The sequence below is a fragment of the Grammomys surdaster genome, unplaced genomic scaffold (genome assembly GCF_004785775.1).
Source record: "Grammomys surdaster isolate TR1022 unplaced genomic scaffold, NIH_TR_1.0 125750, whole genome shotgun sequence".
Classification (NCBI taxonomy): Eukaryota; Metazoa; Chordata; class Mammalia; order Rodentia; family Muridae; genus Grammomys; species Grammomys surdaster.
Window position 1 is genome coordinate 1,094,218 of NW_021620582.1, and position 16,762 is coordinate 1,110,979.

Consider the following 16,762-nt stretch of genomic DNA (forward strand, 5'->3'; position numbering starts at 1 on the left):
TTTTTGGATGGGTTTTGTTTCCCAGCTTTATTTCTCAGTGTTTTTATTACTTGTGTATAGGAAAGTTACTTGGTAAAGCTGTAACACAAACAGCAATGAAACACGCTTTTGGTTTTCTAGGATTCCTACTTAAATGATCATACAGGATAGCTAAGGAAAAATGCTATTTTAGAGTTCAGCAAACTATAGTCATACAGGGAAGAAGATAGGAGTTATGGCAAGGGACGTTAGGAAAAGCTTCTTTAGGACTCAGAGTTTTTCTAGGCGTTAAATGAAGCATAAGTTATCAGCTATCCAACCTGGAGTAGGAAGAAGCATATTTCATATATGGGACTAAACCAAAGTCTCAGATATGGAAAAGCATAGAGAATGTTTAGGGGGTGGCAGATAAATTAATGGAGATGAGAAAGATGAAGAGGTAGAGATAATTTGAGAGGTGAAAAATGTTGTAATTGGATGTGAAGGACTTAGTATTCTTTGCTAAAAGTACACCTTTGTCTTAATCAGTAGAAAGCCAGTGAATATTCAGAAGAAGAAAGATGAAATATTTAGTTTTCACTTTCAGACAAAAACTTCTGGTAGTGCTGTGGTGAAGAATGTAATGACAAGGAGCCCGAGGGACGTTCCTGGGGTAGAGTGGACCAAACTCGGAGAATTACTACCTGGAGAAGAGGAAGACAGTGGGTGGATACACAAAGGCTCTAAAGGGATGTCAAGTGAATGCCAGAGAGGACACATCTGCCTTGACTTGTACAAGTGACCCTGAATTCTGAGAGCTTGAGGAGTTAGATTGTAGACAGCAGGAAATGGAGTCCTATTATGTTGTTTTCCTCAAACCTGTTTAGATATTCACTCTTTACCATCAACATTTGTGTAAAATATGTCTTTCTGAGGAACATGTCAGAAACATGTGTAATAACTGGGCAAATTATTGAGATTTTGTAGAGCATCAGAAGCATTTATATTAGTGGAATTGTATTCAGTAGTGGACTTTTGGCTACTTTTCGGGTTCTTCTTTCTTTCACCTTTCTGCACCCCCTTTCTTCCACACTTTTAAATCCGTATCACTAGGTAGGGGAGAAAAGAGGATAGAAGGGAAAGAGAGCAGGGATAGTGTTAGATTACTTCCTGCTTATTAGAGGAGTGAGGTTCCTTGGGGACAAGTTTGATCTTTGCTGTCAGGATATCTAATTTCTTCTTTTCTTCAAACACAACTACTTGATAAACCTCAACCAACTGCAACCAACAGCATCCAACCACCAACCAGCTAACCAACCTACAGCTACTCAACTCTCAGGGTCCTAGTGTTTATATATATCCTCTGGAAGTTCCCAGGATTCCAAATGTCAGACACTCACAGAAACTATCTGCCACTGGCAAGATCATGCTCCTGGTAGAGCATGAAGCAAATCATAGTCAGCGGCTGTGGACAATCTGAAGCAGCCCCATATCCCACATCTGGGATTAAAATGAAAACACATTCCCATATTTCTCTGTTTTTAAAAAGAAACCAAAATGTTCATTACAGTATTCGATTCATCTTAAAATATTATCTGTGTATTAAACATTTGTCACATGAATAGTAACTAAAAACACAGCAGTGAGGATGACACGTGTGGTCCCTGAATCCTTGGCTACTTATCTCCATCCACATTCCCTCTACCTACTCTTAGCCTCTTCAGGGCAGACTTCACTTCCTGGTTCCGCAGGGTATAGATGAGGGGATTCAGTAATGGAGTGACAACAGTGTAAAATACAGCAACGGCTCCATCGAAGGGACTCTTGGATCCTGCTCGAAGGTAGATGAAGATACAGGGGACATAGTAGACTGTGACCACAGTGAGATGGGAGCCACAGGTGGAGAAGGCACGTCTTCTTCCATCAGCAGTGCGTATCTTCAGGATGGCATGAACTATGTTGGCATAGGAGAGCAGAATCAGCAGGAAACAACTGGCAGCCACTACCCCAATGTCCACAAAGGTCACCAGTTCATTGATTGTTGTATCAGCACAGGCCAGTCTCAGCACTGCAGGAATGTCACAGAAGAAGTAATCCACTTCCTTGGGCCCACAGTAGGGCAATCGGAAGGTCAGAGTGGCTTGAATAGAACCATGGATGGAGCCAGCCACCCAAGCTCCAGCCACTAGGATTGTGCATAACTTCCCGTTCATGAGCACAGGGTAGCGAAGAGGCTGGCATATTGCCAGGTATCTGTCATAGGCCATCAAAGTGTAGAGGAAGCACTGGGTGCTGCCCAGGAAATGGAAAAAATATAGTTGAGCTACACAGCCACCAAATGGTATAGCCTTACTGGCAGGAGTGAAGTTTAAAACAATTCGAGGAACAATGACTGAGGAGAGCCACATGTCCAGGAAAGAGAGCACGCCCAGAAGAATGTACATGGGGCGGGCATGCAGCTTGGGGTCAGCCCACACAGTGAGCAGGATGAGCAGGTTCCCCAGCTGTGTCAGGATGTAAATGAGGAAGAATACCAGGAAGAGGAAGGTTCTTAGATTTGGGGGGTGAGCCAAGCCCAGGAGAAGGAAATCTGTCACAATAGTGTCCAGTGATGTGTTTCTGTTTCTTCTCATGTCGTAGTCTGTTAAGATGAACCATGAAGTCAGATAAGAGGAATACATAGAGAGAAGAGGTAAGGCAATGTTTATGTCTGGGAATGGAAGCTTAGGTGTTAAACAGAGAACTTTTATAATTTGAAGGAAAGCATTTGCCATCTGCCTAATTTAATTTCTGTTGCTGTGTCAAATTATGTGAGAACAAGTACTTAGGGGAGGAAAGGTTTCTTTCTCTTTATGATCCCAGGTTACAGTCAATCACATGGAGAAAGTCAAGGTAGGAAGTAGCTGGGCACATCCTCTGTCTAGTGCAGAGAAACAAAAGCACCCATGTTGAGGGTTTGCTTGCTTGCTAGCTTCTTTTATTTTTATACAGTTTATGACTTGTAGGAATGATGTCTCTCCCAGTAGGCTGGGTATTTCTGTACAATTAGCTATCAAGAAAATCTCTTCCAGATACGCCCAGGCCAACCTGATATAGACAACCACTCAAGTGAAATCCTCTTTTATGTTTTTGAGATTATGTCAAATTGATAGTTAAAATTAACCAGCATAGCATCAGTCATCTGAGTTGTTTGGCAAGACAACACTCCAGGGCCTGCTAGTTTTCAGATGTCTTGACATTGCTGGCAAACGCTACACAGAATTATTGGAAACTATGTAACAGAAGAATGCATAAATAATCATATACTACCATACAATGAGGAACCACGGAGAAATGAATTTCAGTGGTTTGGAGAAATGTGAAACAATTGATCCACAATTTCCATCTGTTTTATTCATTTCAAATTAATTGCTTCACAATGTCTGTACTGGATAGTTTTATGTCAACTTGACATAAGCTAGAGTCACCAGAGAGGAGGAAGCCTCAACTGTGAAATGTCTCCATAAGATATGGCTGTAGGCAAGCCTATAGGACATTTTCTAAACCAATTATAGACCCAGCCCATTGTGGGTGGTGTCATCTATATGGGCTTGTGGCTCTGGGTTTTATAAGAAAGCAGGTTGAGCAAGTCATAATGAACAAGCTAGTAAGCAGCACCCCTCCACGGTCTCTGCATCAGCTCCTGCCTCCAGGTTCCTGCCCTGTTTTAGTTCCTGTCTTGACTTCCTTCAGTGATGAATGGTGATGTGGAAGTGTAAGCCAGATAAACCCTTTCCTCCCCAACTTGCTTTTTGGTCATGGTGTTTCACTGAAGCAATAATAACCCTAAGACAATGTCTCTTTCTATGAGGACTCTACCAGGACTTTGTGACATGGTCCTGGGTATTTCTAAGTTTCTTCAGGGTTCTTAGGGCATCATGCTTTTGGACCCTTGAATACATGGATCCATTGTAATACTTCTTTTTCCTCAACATTCACTTTGGCTGCCACCTCCTTGGCAAGAGTTCCCCCAGTCTTTGAAGGGATAAGAACTCCTATTATGAAAGGTGATTGCAGTACAATTTAAAGATATCATCTGCTAACATTTGTAAACATTTGTTTACTCTTTTCTTCTATTGTATCTGTAATCGACTTCAGAGCAAGGACCAAATCTATTTTGTTTTTTGATATATCTGTAGCAACTGCCCTATTGTTTGGCAACTGGAAGGTAATTGGGAAATATCTGTTGGTCGTTTGGCCAGGTATGTGACTATTGCCTCTTCTGTTGATGCTGTGAGTACAGTGACCATTGTGCATCATAAAATCATATTGTATGTATACTTGAAATATACACAGTATATGACACTTCTCATACTTTGTGCTGCAGACTGGACTGTAGGAGAAGTACTTCAAGCAATGTGAATCCATGTTTAATACAAAAAGAGCCCAAGCTTCCTGTTTGCTCAGGAATATTGTATTCATTTATTAAATGACCCAAGGAGTCCATTGGTTTGAATTATGTGGATCATTATAGGATCTGACCTTTAATACCTGTATTACTTACATTTTCTGTTGCTGTGAATAAAATACCCTGGCAACAGCAATTTTGGAAAAGAAGGGTTTGCTAGGCATGGTGGCACACATTTTTAATCCTAGCATGTGGGAAACAGAGGCAGGCAGATCTCTGTGGGTCTAGGCCAGCCTGGTCTACATTATGAGTTCCAGGACTACATAGTGAACACCTCTTTCAAAAAAAGAAAAGTTTTATTGGCTTATCATTTAATTATAATTCATCATGCTTCAGACATGTACTAGTTTCTCTTCCTATGTGATAAAACACTGTGACCAAGGCAATTTATAGAAGGAAGGGTTTGTCTGGGCTTACACAGTTCCAGAGGGTTAGAGTCCAGCCCATCACAGCATGGGAGCATGGCAGCAGGCGGCAAGCTGAGAGCTTACATCTTAGACTGCAAGCAGGAAACAGAAAGCAACTGGAAATGGCAATAGCCTTTTTAAAATTTTTATTTTTATTTTTTTATTTTTGAGACAGGATCTTACTATATAGCTTTGGCTATCTCTGTACTCACTATGTAAACTGGGGCTGGTCTTGAACTCAGAGATCCATCTGCCTCTGCCTCCCAAGTTCTGGGATCAAAGCCATGTGCCACAACCTCCACCTGGATCTGCAGAAATATTCCACTGTGTCCTATTACTGCTTAACTAACTAACTAACTAACTAACTAACTAACTAACTAACTAACAAAAATGTTTTTTGAGTTATTTACAGTGTGTGCCACATCTTATTAATGAAGGTTTTCTTTTCTCACAAAGTTTTTTTTTTTTTCCATGATGGTGTTTTAAGTAATTTTTGGTTCTTTGAGTCTCATTATGTAGCCCAGACTCATCATCTTGTGATCATCTTGCCTTAGTCTCCCAAGTGCTGTGATTACAGGCATGGATCGCCACACCTAGCTAAACTGACTTTTACTGTATATATTTCAGGAATACAATATGCTTTTATGAGGCACGATGGTCACTGTACTCCAGCAAATTAATATGCCCATTACCTCACACAACATCCTTTCCTGCAGAGATAACAGTTCACATACACACATTGTTGAAGTGAACACAATCCGGAATAACCACCAAATTCTAGACTAAACTAATAAAAGTTAACCAGAAGCCAGCAGTGATGGCTCATGCCTTAAATGCCAGCACTTGGGAGGCAGAGGCAGATGGATCTCTGGGAGTTCAAAGGCAGCCTGGTATATATAATAAGTTTTAGGACACTCAGAGCTACACAATTCAGAGTACCTGTCTAAACCAAAACCAAAACCAAACAAATGAACAAACAAAAATTTTAATTATATAGAGATCCTAGCATTAACAGGTGGATTCATAGAGATATCATTAGAACATCCTTCTTTATAAACACAAATCTCAAACACATTTTATCCATAATACTGCTATTGAAAAAGGATTAGCGTATATAATAACATTTAGTAATTAATAATGCTGAATATATCCTACTTTATAGGACTCATAGTAGTCCTAATTTTAGAGACTGGCCACAAAGAGGTTAAGTTAGATTCCTCTCACCTTGTTTTTAGGAGAGGGTGCTTTAATTTCCTTTGGAAGGATGACTGGGTCTTCGCTTGGCTGAAAGAGAAAGAGATGGTGCAGTTTTAGCATATGCCACCTCAGGAAATGAAGTTTCTAAAAGTTTTGTGAAAACTTGGTCATACAACAATTATGAACAATGAAGAAGACAATTGCTTAAATATCATAGACAATGAGCTTAAATATGTGTTAGGAATCCTTGCATGGAATAAAACATGTGTTTCTTCAGCCTGAGACAGGAAACTCTGGTGACCCCTCCACCTGTTCCCTTCTTGTCTTGGCCTGAGGAACTCAGATAGTTGGGAGGGAGATGGAAGGTGCTTATTGTGGGTGGGCCCAAGGGACAGGATCCTTTTCTGGGTAGAGATAGCACAAAATGGTGGATTTGAGTTGGGTATGTGCTACTTGGGTCCCGGAAATTTGACCAAGGAGGTAAGGGGAAGATAGTTCCTGGAAGTGGCTGCATTCTACTGGTAGAAAGCATGGTGCAGGATGCACCGTTATGAGAGATCAATTTTAGACATGGATGGAGTCTCAAATATTTTTAACAGACAAAAGGGAGCCAACCTAGGGGAAAAGTGCAAAACAAGAGTAATTGAATGTTAACCTATGGAAACTGAGGTGTAAAAGCAATCTTAGATTCATCACTTAAAATATTTAAATATTGGGGAAGAAGTAAATTGTTTAGTTGGTCAAGTGCCTTCTGTACAAGCATAAGAACTTGTGCTTGGATTACCAGCATGCACCTAAAAGCTGGACAAGATGGCACACATTTATAACTTCATTTTGTAACATTTGTACTGGGTGAGGTGAGGGTAGGGTGGAGGTGAAAAAGATCCTCAGAGTTCATTGATCAGCCTGTAGAGTCAATTGATAAGCTCAGGTTCAATGAGAGACTCTGTCTCAAAAATCTAATGTGGTGAGGGGAGAGGTGGCTCACTAGTTAAGAACACTGGCTGTTCTATCAGAGGACCCAGATTCAATTCTTGGCACCCATATATTGGCTAACCAGAATCTGTAATTTTAATTCTGGAGTACCCAATGTCCTTTCTGGCCTTCATGGGTACCAGGCACTCATGTGGTACAGAGACACACATGCATGCAAAACACACACATACATACAATGAAAGAATAAATTAAAAAATTCATGGAAGACAATTGAAAAGGACACTCAGCATTGGCCTCTAGTTTCAACATATACACACCCACATGAACATACACAGCACACACACAAATAAAATAATAAAACTAGTATATTCTAGATGGAATAAAGCATATAAAATGAAGTATATAAGTATGTGTCTTGTCCAGCCTTAATACAAAGGGAGGTGCCAAGTCTTATTGCAATTTGATATGTCATATTTGGTTGATATTCCTGGGAGGCCTGCTCTTTTCTAAAAAGAAATGGAGGAGAAATGGAACTGGGATAAGTGGAGGAGTTGTGGGGACTCGGAGGGAGGAGGGAGGGACAACTGCAGTCAGAATGTAATACATGAGAGAAGAATAAATAAAAAAATTTAAATATTTTGTCTTAAATATATATTCTAAAATTTCTTGTTTTAAATAATTGTTTATTGTCATCTTGTATAATAGCTGTCATTTAATATTAAAAGCATACAATTAATGCAAGTAGGAAGATGGCATCATCTCCGATATAATCAACATTTAAAACAATGTGGTTCAGGGGTGTGGCATGGTAGTTTAAGGAAGAGGCCCCGGCACTGTAATGAATGAGCGCAGTAAGGAAAAACCACATGAGAGGAGCAGGACCCTCTTCTCTTAACCATAGGCTGGACCGTTTGCTGCGACTCTCCGACTCTCCGCTGGGAGGCTGAGTTCCACTGAGGCCTGTGTACGGTAATGAATGCTTCCTGCCTTTTACAGCACTAAATTGATGAAGGGCGGGAGGCCGGTTTTTTTCTTTTTTTTTGGTTTGTTTGTTTGTTTTGTTTTGTTTTTGGGCATGTCTACACTGAGGTTGATTTTGCATAGGACACTTTTGTATGAACAGATTAATTGCTTAAGGCTGTGGGATGAAGAATGATCTGGCTCGGTCTGCTTTTAGAGCCACATTCAGATGTTAGCCCTTTCAGGCCATTAACAGCTTGAGCTGAGAGGCAGAAGAGGCACACTCAAGTGAGCATGCTCAGAGTGGGGTGACAGAAGCCACATTATTCCCGTCTGATTATTGTACCAGTGTCCTTGCTTTCTAAGTTAAAAGAAAAAGAATATTCTCAAGGAAGGGCTCCTGAAAGAAGACATTCTGGCTGAATGTGCCTCATTAGGAAAGAGAGGGTTAAGGGCCTTACCTCTTACTGTGCTTGCATGGCGAAGCTGAACCAGGACTCATCTGTTACTTTATCATCCTCTAAAGAGATAAACAATAAGTAGAAAAAGTTAATGTAAATTAATATGCCTAATGTTTTGACTTTGGGTGGACTGAGGAGGAAGGTTTTTTAAAAAGTAAATATTGTTTTTGATCAAATTGCTACAAAAAACCCCTCTAAGTCCTGGAGTGAATTTGGTACTAGTGTGAATTGTTCCGGCGCTAGGAACACCTTTTCCTCAAACTCTTAAGGACACAGCAGTCTGCAGCAGTGTGATCTTGGAGGGGGTCCCCTCTTCTCCAGGATGGATGGCCTCGAGGAAAGTGCCCTCAGAGTGTCCTCCCAGCTAGCTCTTTGCTTTGGAAGGCAATTAAAACCTTCCAGGCAGACAATGGCTGGGCTTAAGACTTGTGAGACCTGTTCTTGAAGGCTCTTTGTAGAGTGCGGCTTCTCTCTCTATCCTAAATGTGGTTAGTTATTGAAAAATACCATCAAGAGATTTGAAAACAAAACAAAATAAAACCAAACCAAAGCAAGCCCTCTGCCTCTTGGGAGTTCCACCTCAAACACTTCCCAGGTGAGAACTATGTCTCCCAGGCCCTCATTACTCTTTGTTTTGGCAGAAAGCAAGAATAATTTCTACACATTTAGAAAGTGAACTGTAAAGAGCAATACAACCAATTTGGATGAGCTACAATTTCTGTGATCCCCTTCCTTGTTGTTACTTGGAAGCGTATTGACATCTTCATAAATTTCCAATAATTGAGTATCTTCCTCACCTTCCCATTTCTGTAAATACTGAGAACAAAATCCCAAATAAAACAACAGACATCCTCTTGGAAATGAGGTAGGGGGAGGAGGAATGGGATGAGGAATTGTGGGAGGGCAGACCGGAAGGGAGGTAGTGACTGGACTGTAAAAGAATAAAAGTAATAAAAATGATTTTTTATATTTTGAATTATGTGTATGCATGTATTTGTCTGTATGTAGGGGCGTGTGCAAATGAGTGGTGACCTCAAAGGCCAAAGGTACTGGATGTCGTAGAGATGGACTTACAGGTGGTGGTGAGTTGCCTGATATGGGTGATAGGAACTGAATTCTGGTCCTCTGGAAGAGCAGTAGGTACTCTTATTGGCTGAGCCATCTGTCCAGGCCCTGTCTTTTTTGAACTGATGCATAATTTTACATATTTTATAATTTACATATGGCATAGTGTGATAGTACCATATATGCATACAGTGCGTAGTGGTCAGAGCAGGGCGTTCCTCTCTGAAACTCCAGCACAGTTTTTCCTGGGAACTTCTAAACCTTTTCTTCCAATTCTTTATTAAAATAAAGCAGCTTTGTTTGGTTGCCAATCTACTGTATTGGGTCCTGCTAAGTGTATCTCTCTTCTTCTTCCCAGACTCTAGCAATTACTGTTGTGCTTTTGTATAGTCAATGTTTTTAGCTTTCATCCATGAGTAAACACAAGGGACACATCTTTTTATGTATAGTTTATTTGACTTAATAAAGGTTCTTCTACTTTTATCCACATTGCAGCAAGTAACACACTCTCATTCTTCTGAGTGGCTGATAATACTACATTGTATATCAACCTTTCTCCTTCCTGCCTCTCCTTTCCTTGCTGATCTCTTCTTCCCATTCCTTTCCCTTGTTGTTTCCTTTCTCTGTCCTCTTCCCATGATCCCTCTGTCTTATTGTTTTAATATATGAGTATTTTGCCTGCATATTTCTATGTGTGCTGTGTGAGTGCTTGGTGCTCATGGAGGCCAGAAGAGGGCACTGGATTCCCTGGAGCTAGTTACATTATGATGAAGATGTGCTTGAACTGGTCCTTCTGCCTCCATGTTGGGAGGGACGGTATTAGAGGTGCCTAACACAATATACAGTTTATGGTTGTGAGCTGCTGGGTTCTGGGAACCAAACCTGGGTCTTCTTCAAGAGTACACAAAGTGCTCTTAACCTCTGAGCCATCTCTCTGCCTCCTTTCCTTCCTTCCTTTCCTTTCCTTTCCTTTTTTTTTTTTAAAGATTTATTTATTTATTTTATGTAAACACTGTTGCTGTTTTCAGAAACACCAGAAGAGGGCATCAGATTCCATTATAGATAGTTGTGAGCCACCATGTGGTTGCTGGGAATTGAACTCAGGACCTCTGGAAGAACAGTCAGTGCTCTTAACTGCTGAGCCATCACGCTAGCCCCTTTTCTTTCCTTTCTTTTAAAAAAAATATGAAATTTACTCATTTTATTTTATATTATATGTTAGTGTTTGCCTGCATATATGCACATGTGCCATGTGTGTGCCTGAAGCTATGAAGAGTGTATCAGATCTGTAACTGGAGTTATGGATAGTTGTGAACTACCCTGTGGGTGCTGAAAGTCGAACCTGGGTCCTCTTCAACAGCAACAGGAACTCTTAACTGCTGAGTCATCTCTCAAGAGCCCTTCTGCCCTTTCTCTTTCTTATCCTATGCGTCTTAGGGATGGCCTTTGTGAGTCACCATCTTTTGTACCTGTGTTGTTATGTCCATTCTCTTGTCTCTATGTATTTCTCCGAGAAGACTGTTTAAGGAGAAATCAAAGCTTGGGTGGTAGGCTGTCGAGTGTATCTCCTTGTTCCTGTTTTGTTCTTTGTTCTTGTTTTTATTCCTGTTCTTGTTTGTGTTCCTGTTTTGTGGGGAGTATAAAAGGGAGCTATATAGTTAAAAATATAATATTTGGTCTTTATCAGATGACTCTTTGTCTTTCTTTCTTTCGCCCTCAGCCCTCCGCTGATCCAAAGAACTGAGTCAGGTATGCTGGCGTAGCTGACAGCCTTAAACTTCTCCTGTAGCTGAAGATGTGCTGGAACTGATCCTCCTGGCTCCATGTTGGGAGCAATGGTATTAGAGGTGCCTAACACAATATACAGTTTATACCATGCTGGGGGTCAAAGCCTCCTTCATACTAGACAAGCACTCTACCAACTGAGCCGCATCTCCATCCCCCATGCCTAACTTCTCTATCCATTCTGGGGTTGCACATTTTGACTAATTCAACACCTTGGCTAGTGTGAATAGTGCTGTGCATATTTGCACTCCCATTCCTGTAAAGTCATGATTTCATTTTTCCTTACTGCCACAGAAAATTCCACTGTGTGGATGTACTATATTTTCTTCACGCATTCATCTGTTGATGGATAAAGGTTGGTTATATGTAATGGTAGTAAGTTAAGCCACTTTGAATTCCTTGCTGGTGGCTTCTCAAGCTTTTCTCTACCACCCCAATGTTGTGGATTCTCAAATTACACACACACACACACACACACACACACACACACACACACACACACAGAGCCTTATTTTAATATGCCCTAAGCAGCTCAATGGTTGGGCCAATCTCAACCTTCTACATGCCAATGCCTTCCCTCTGATGTTCCTGAGTTATTACTTACTGAGATCTATATTCCATCTTTGCTACCCTAGACCCAAACGGGGGGAGGGACCCCTGGGACCACTCTTCCCTGGCTTTTACTTTATATGGCTGTATGCTTTTTCTCCTGTAGCTCTCAAGCCCCATCTCCTGTTTCCTGGTCATGGTGATTCTAAGTCTTTCTTCTTCCTGTGGTTCCCTTACCTGGGAAATCTAAAGTCCCGCCTCTGTCTCCTTACCTGATGCTGCGGCTGGCCATGAAGCTTCCGCAGTCACTACACCACTGCTAGAGCGCCTCAACTCAAGTAAGCAAAACAGTCTTCTAGTGGACTCACTTAGAGGTTTTCCTCTCTATATATTTCAGGAATTTTATTCTATTCTTTCTCTAAATTGAAGTTCAAACCATGATGATGTCTTTCTCTTTTCTCTTTCATCCAAAATTTATTATCTATGCTGGCTATTCTTGCTTGTCAACTTGACTACATCTGGAATCCATTAAAACCCAATGGCTGGGCACACCTGTGATAAATGTTAAGTTGTTGACTGTGTGTTTAGAGCACAGATACTTGGATCTTCTTCCTCTAGTTTCTTTGATCTCTAGTTTTTCCAAGTGAAAGTAAGACAGATAACAGGAATAACTGATTCTATCTTAACTTTATCTCTATTTTTTATTTTAAAAATGTACTCTTTGAAAATTCCATTCATGTATATATTGTATTTTGATATTATTCATCCACATTACACATTTCTATCTCCCGACTCCCTCCTACTTTCTGAGTTTAATAAGGGCTGCTTGCTTGAGCCTGAGTGAGAGATTATTCACGACTTACCAATGGTTACACCATCAAAGAAAAATGGCTGTCCTTCCCTCCAGCAGCCATAAACTGCCAATAACTATCCAGACAGGGGTGGAGCCTCATGATCTCTCTCCCAGCTGAGTCTGTGGATACAATGGTTCTGTCCCATCCAGAAGACAGAGTTTCAGGGTACTCTCTTCCATTTTCTAGCTCTTTCATTTTTCATCTCTTCTTCCATGTACCCTGAACTTTGCATGGGGTAGTGACGGTGATATGGATGTCTAGTTCAGAACCCAATACTCAACAGTTAGTTATTCTCAGTGGTTTGAATCTTTGTATTAACTGCTGCCCACTGCAAATAGAAGCTTCTCTGACCAAGCACTAATCTATAGGTATAAGCATAAATATTTAGAAGTCAGTTTGGTAACATACCCACTTAGCAAAAAAAAAGTAGTCAGCTTCTCTTCAGGGCCTATGCTCTTTCTGGCTTTAGGCCAGGTTTACAGTACTAGCTGAATTTCTTCCTGTGGGGCAGGCAGAAGTTAGCCCCACAGCACCCATGCCACCCTTGCACCAGTGGGCATGGTGACTTTGTTTTTATTTTAAACACTTTTATAATGATTTATTTTAATGTGCATTGGTGTTTTGCCTGCATGTATGTCTGTGTGAGGGTGTTGGATCTCCTGGAACAGGAGTTACAGACAGTTGTGAGCCACCATGTGGCTGCTGGGAATTGAACCGGGGTCCTCTGGAAGAGCAGCCAGTGCTCCTAACCACTGCACCATCTCTTCAGCCTGATGTCTTAATGTTTAAAGAAACATTTCAGGACACTTTGCCAGCAGTGTTTTTACTTGGGGAAAAAAAATCGAATCTGATTGATAGTTATTAGGGGTGAGAAAAAGTACAAATGAAAGAATGACTCATTTATCATGGGGCTCACAGTATCTTTGGAGTAAAGAGATGACACCTCGAGTGTCATATATGACAGATTGTTACATGGTCTGTAATAAAGCAATTGAGCCTGGTGGCTTATGCTTGTAATCCTAGCACTGCAGAGGCCAAGGCAGGTGGATTGCTGTTTGTGGCTTCAAATTTACTATGTTTCTTAGGCTGGCCTTGAACTCCTGACTCCACTGTTTAGTCTTTTGAGTGCCAGGATCATGGGCCTGCACTAGCATACTTGGAAGAAAATTAAATTTGATTATGATATAAATGAGGAGTAAAGGGAGCCATGACTAGTTAGGAGTCGGTTTGGTATATAAGCATGGGGGCAGTAAGCAACAGGAAGGAACCATTGATAATCATATAATCCTTGTTAGATTTCTATTGCTGTGATAAGAGACTAAGCAAATGCAACTTACAGGAGGAAATAATTTATTTGGTTTACAGCTTGTAGTTCACCATCTAGGAACGTGGGGGCAAAGACTTGAAGCAGAGACTCTGGAGGAGTGCTGTGTACTGGCTTGCTCAGCTGCCGTTCTTATGCCATCCAGGACCACTTGCTCAAGGGTGGCACTGCCTGCAGTGGGCTAGGCCCTCATCTACTAATTAGCAATCAAGAAAATATCCCACAGACACGTCAACAGGCCAATCTGATAAAACCAACTCTTCAATAGAGGTCCCTTGTCTCAAGCTGACAACCATAATTAACTATTGAAATTATTTAGGATTTTCAAGTTCAACTACTTGGGAATATTGATGCCACGGACATGCAAATCCCACAGAGCTTGGACAGGCCAGATTAAGTGTGAAGACAGGGAAAACAGGAGTGTGGTTAGCATTGTTATATTTTATTTTCCTTTCAAAACTTCTGGTATAATGATGTGCTTGTTAAGATGCAGATGATTCATGTTTGCCTCAGTCTTCCATAAAGTATTTTCTCCTCTCAAGAAGTTGTTAGAGATGGTAAAAGTCGTGTGCCCATTTATTTCTAAAATTATCTATCTGTAATGAAAAGATTATGATAGGAAGTTTCTTCCAATCTTCATTAAACTCAGTTTAGCTTAAACCATTATCATTGTTGAGCATTTGTCCCAAGAGGAGCAAAAACACCACAGTTATGATGACATGTGTGGTCGCTGAGCCACTGGCTACTTATCTCCACCCACATTCCCTCTACCTACTCTTAGCCTCTTCAGGGCAGACTTCACTTCCTGGTTCCTCAGGGTGTAGATGAGGGGATTCAGTAATGGAGTGACAACAGTGTAAAATACAGCAACGGCTCCATCGAAGGGACTCTTGGATCCTGCTCGAAGGTAGATGAAGATACAGGGGACATAGTAGACTGTGACCACAGTGAGATGGGAGCCACAGGTGGAGAAGGCACGTCTTCTTCCATCAGCAGTGCGTATCTTCAGGATGGCATGAACTATGTTGGCGTAGGAGAGCAGAATCAGCAGGAAACAACTGGCAGCCACTACCCCAATGTCCACAAAGGTCACCAGTTCATTGATTGTTGTATCAGCACAGGCCAGTCTCAGCACTGCAGGAATGTCACAGATAAAATAATCTATTTGGTTGGGGCCACAGTAGGGCAATTGGAAGGTCAGAGTGGCTTGAATAGATCCATGGATGGAGCCAGCCAACCAAGCTCCAGCCACTAGAATTGTGCATAACTTCCCATTCATGAGCACAGGGTAGCGAAGAGGCTGGCATATTGCCAGGTATCTGTCATAGGCCATCAAAGTGTAGAGGAAGCACTGGGTACTGCCCAGGAAGTGGAAAAAATATAGTTGAGCTACACAACCACCAAACGGTATAGCCTTACTGGCGGGAGTGAAGTTTAAAATAAGTCGAGGAACAATGACTGAGGAGAGCCACATGTCCAGGAAAGAGAGCACGCCCAGAAGAATGTACATGGGGCGGGCATGCAGCTTGGGGTCAACCCACACAGTGAGCAGGATGAGCAGGTTCCCCAGCTGTGTCAGGATGTAAATGAGGAAGAATACCAGGAAGAGGAAGGCTCTTAGATTTGGGGGGTGAGCCAAGCCCAGGAGAAGGAAATCTGTCACAATAGTGTCCAGTGATGTGTTTCTGTTTCTTCTCATGTTGTAGTCTGTTAAGATGAACCATGAAGTTAGACAAGGGGAATGCAGAGAGGGAGGAGGTAAGATGATGCTTTTGTTTGATGATCAGTGGTTAGTAGGAGAGAAATATATTCGTATAAAAGTGTTTTGAAAGAAGAGTTGGTGTCACTTATTAATTATTTAGGTTTATGTGGAAAAAAATAACCCAGAAGCTGGCTGTTTTGGTGGATGTATGGAACCTCCTGCTCAGGAAGAGGCAACAAGGGACAGTATTGCACAGATCAAGGAACAGAAGAAGCTGTCACCCATAGGATGGACCGAAAAGTTCAATCAGAAAGATTTTAATGAAGGGAGCCTTTAATGAATGCAGGGCAGTGAACTAATATCCTAAGATTACATGTGCTTCCCCTCACTGACCTCTCTGCAGTTCAGAATCAGTTATACTCACCATGAAAAATATGTAATGTCTGACCCTTCTTCACCATCATATCAGTTTCCACCCAGTGTTTGGTCCATGCACGAGTCTCTGAAGGCTCTCCTGAAGTGTGCTTTGGAACACTTGGACATGCTTTACACTTAGCTTTTTCCTGGGTACGACTCACTCTTCCCTTCAGCCTTTTTTAGGGGATCATTACCTTCAGAATTCGTTTCTGATTCTTGATGATGACATATACCTTTTCAACAACTATCTTACTCTATTTATATTGTCTAATTCCTCATCAATCTTTCCATCATTCAATTGCTAGTGCATTAAAAGCTAGAAATAATTTAATCTCGCCTGTTGGACCCTTCTACCTCTTTCAGCCCAAAGTCAATCTTTGGTATTACATAATATGGATCTAGTTTAATGATGACAAATTCCAAGTGCAGAGATCACTCATGCTCCTTAGTATTTCAGGATATTGTTTAGTTTTATTGATTGATTTAGATTAAATTTTGTAAAATGCAGAACTAGAAAGGAGCTTTTTATTGTTTGTTATAAAAGCATTGATCAACACCTGATTGTTAGCAAGCTTGTGCACATAAGGACACAGGTTTCTGTTTGCCATCCAGCAACCCTTTCTAAAGAACATTAAAAATTCAAATACCTGAACCAACTAGATGACAAGGAAACCAGAGGAATGTGTTCATATCTACTTCT

General features: G+C 41.1%; 2 protein-coding genes across 2 annotated transcripts; both read right to left on the reverse strand.

The window, feature by feature from the left end:
• Positions 1–1,634: 1,634 nt before the first annotated feature.
• On the reverse strand, positions 1,635–2,603 carry LOC114639770 (olfactory receptor 10G2-like). Its single transcript, XM_028788541.1, has one exon. The coding sequence runs from the start codon at positions 2,589–2,591 to the stop codon at positions 1,635–1,637; it is 957 nt and encodes a 318-aa protein (XP_028644374.1). The 5' UTR covers positions 2,592–2,603.
• A 12,066-nt stretch (positions 2,604–14,669) lies between these two features.
• On the reverse strand, positions 14,670–15,693 carry LOC114639768 (olfactory receptor 10G2). Its single transcript, XM_028788539.1, has one exon. It carries the CDS (start codon positions 15,640–15,642, stop codon positions 14,686–14,688), a length of 957 nt encoding a protein of 318 aa, XP_028644372.1. The 5' UTR covers positions 15,643–15,693; the 3' UTR covers positions 14,670–14,685.
• Positions 15,694–16,762: the final 1,069 nt, after the last annotated feature.

Coding starts and splice junctions, on each gene's coding strand:
- LOC114639770 (XM_028788541.1), bottom strand. CDS start 2,591: ATGAGAAGAAACAGAAACACATCACTGGACACTATTGTGACAGATTTC.
- LOC114639768 (XM_028788539.1), bottom strand. CDS start 15,642: ATGAGAAGAAACAGAAACACATCACTGGACACTATTGTGACAGATTTC.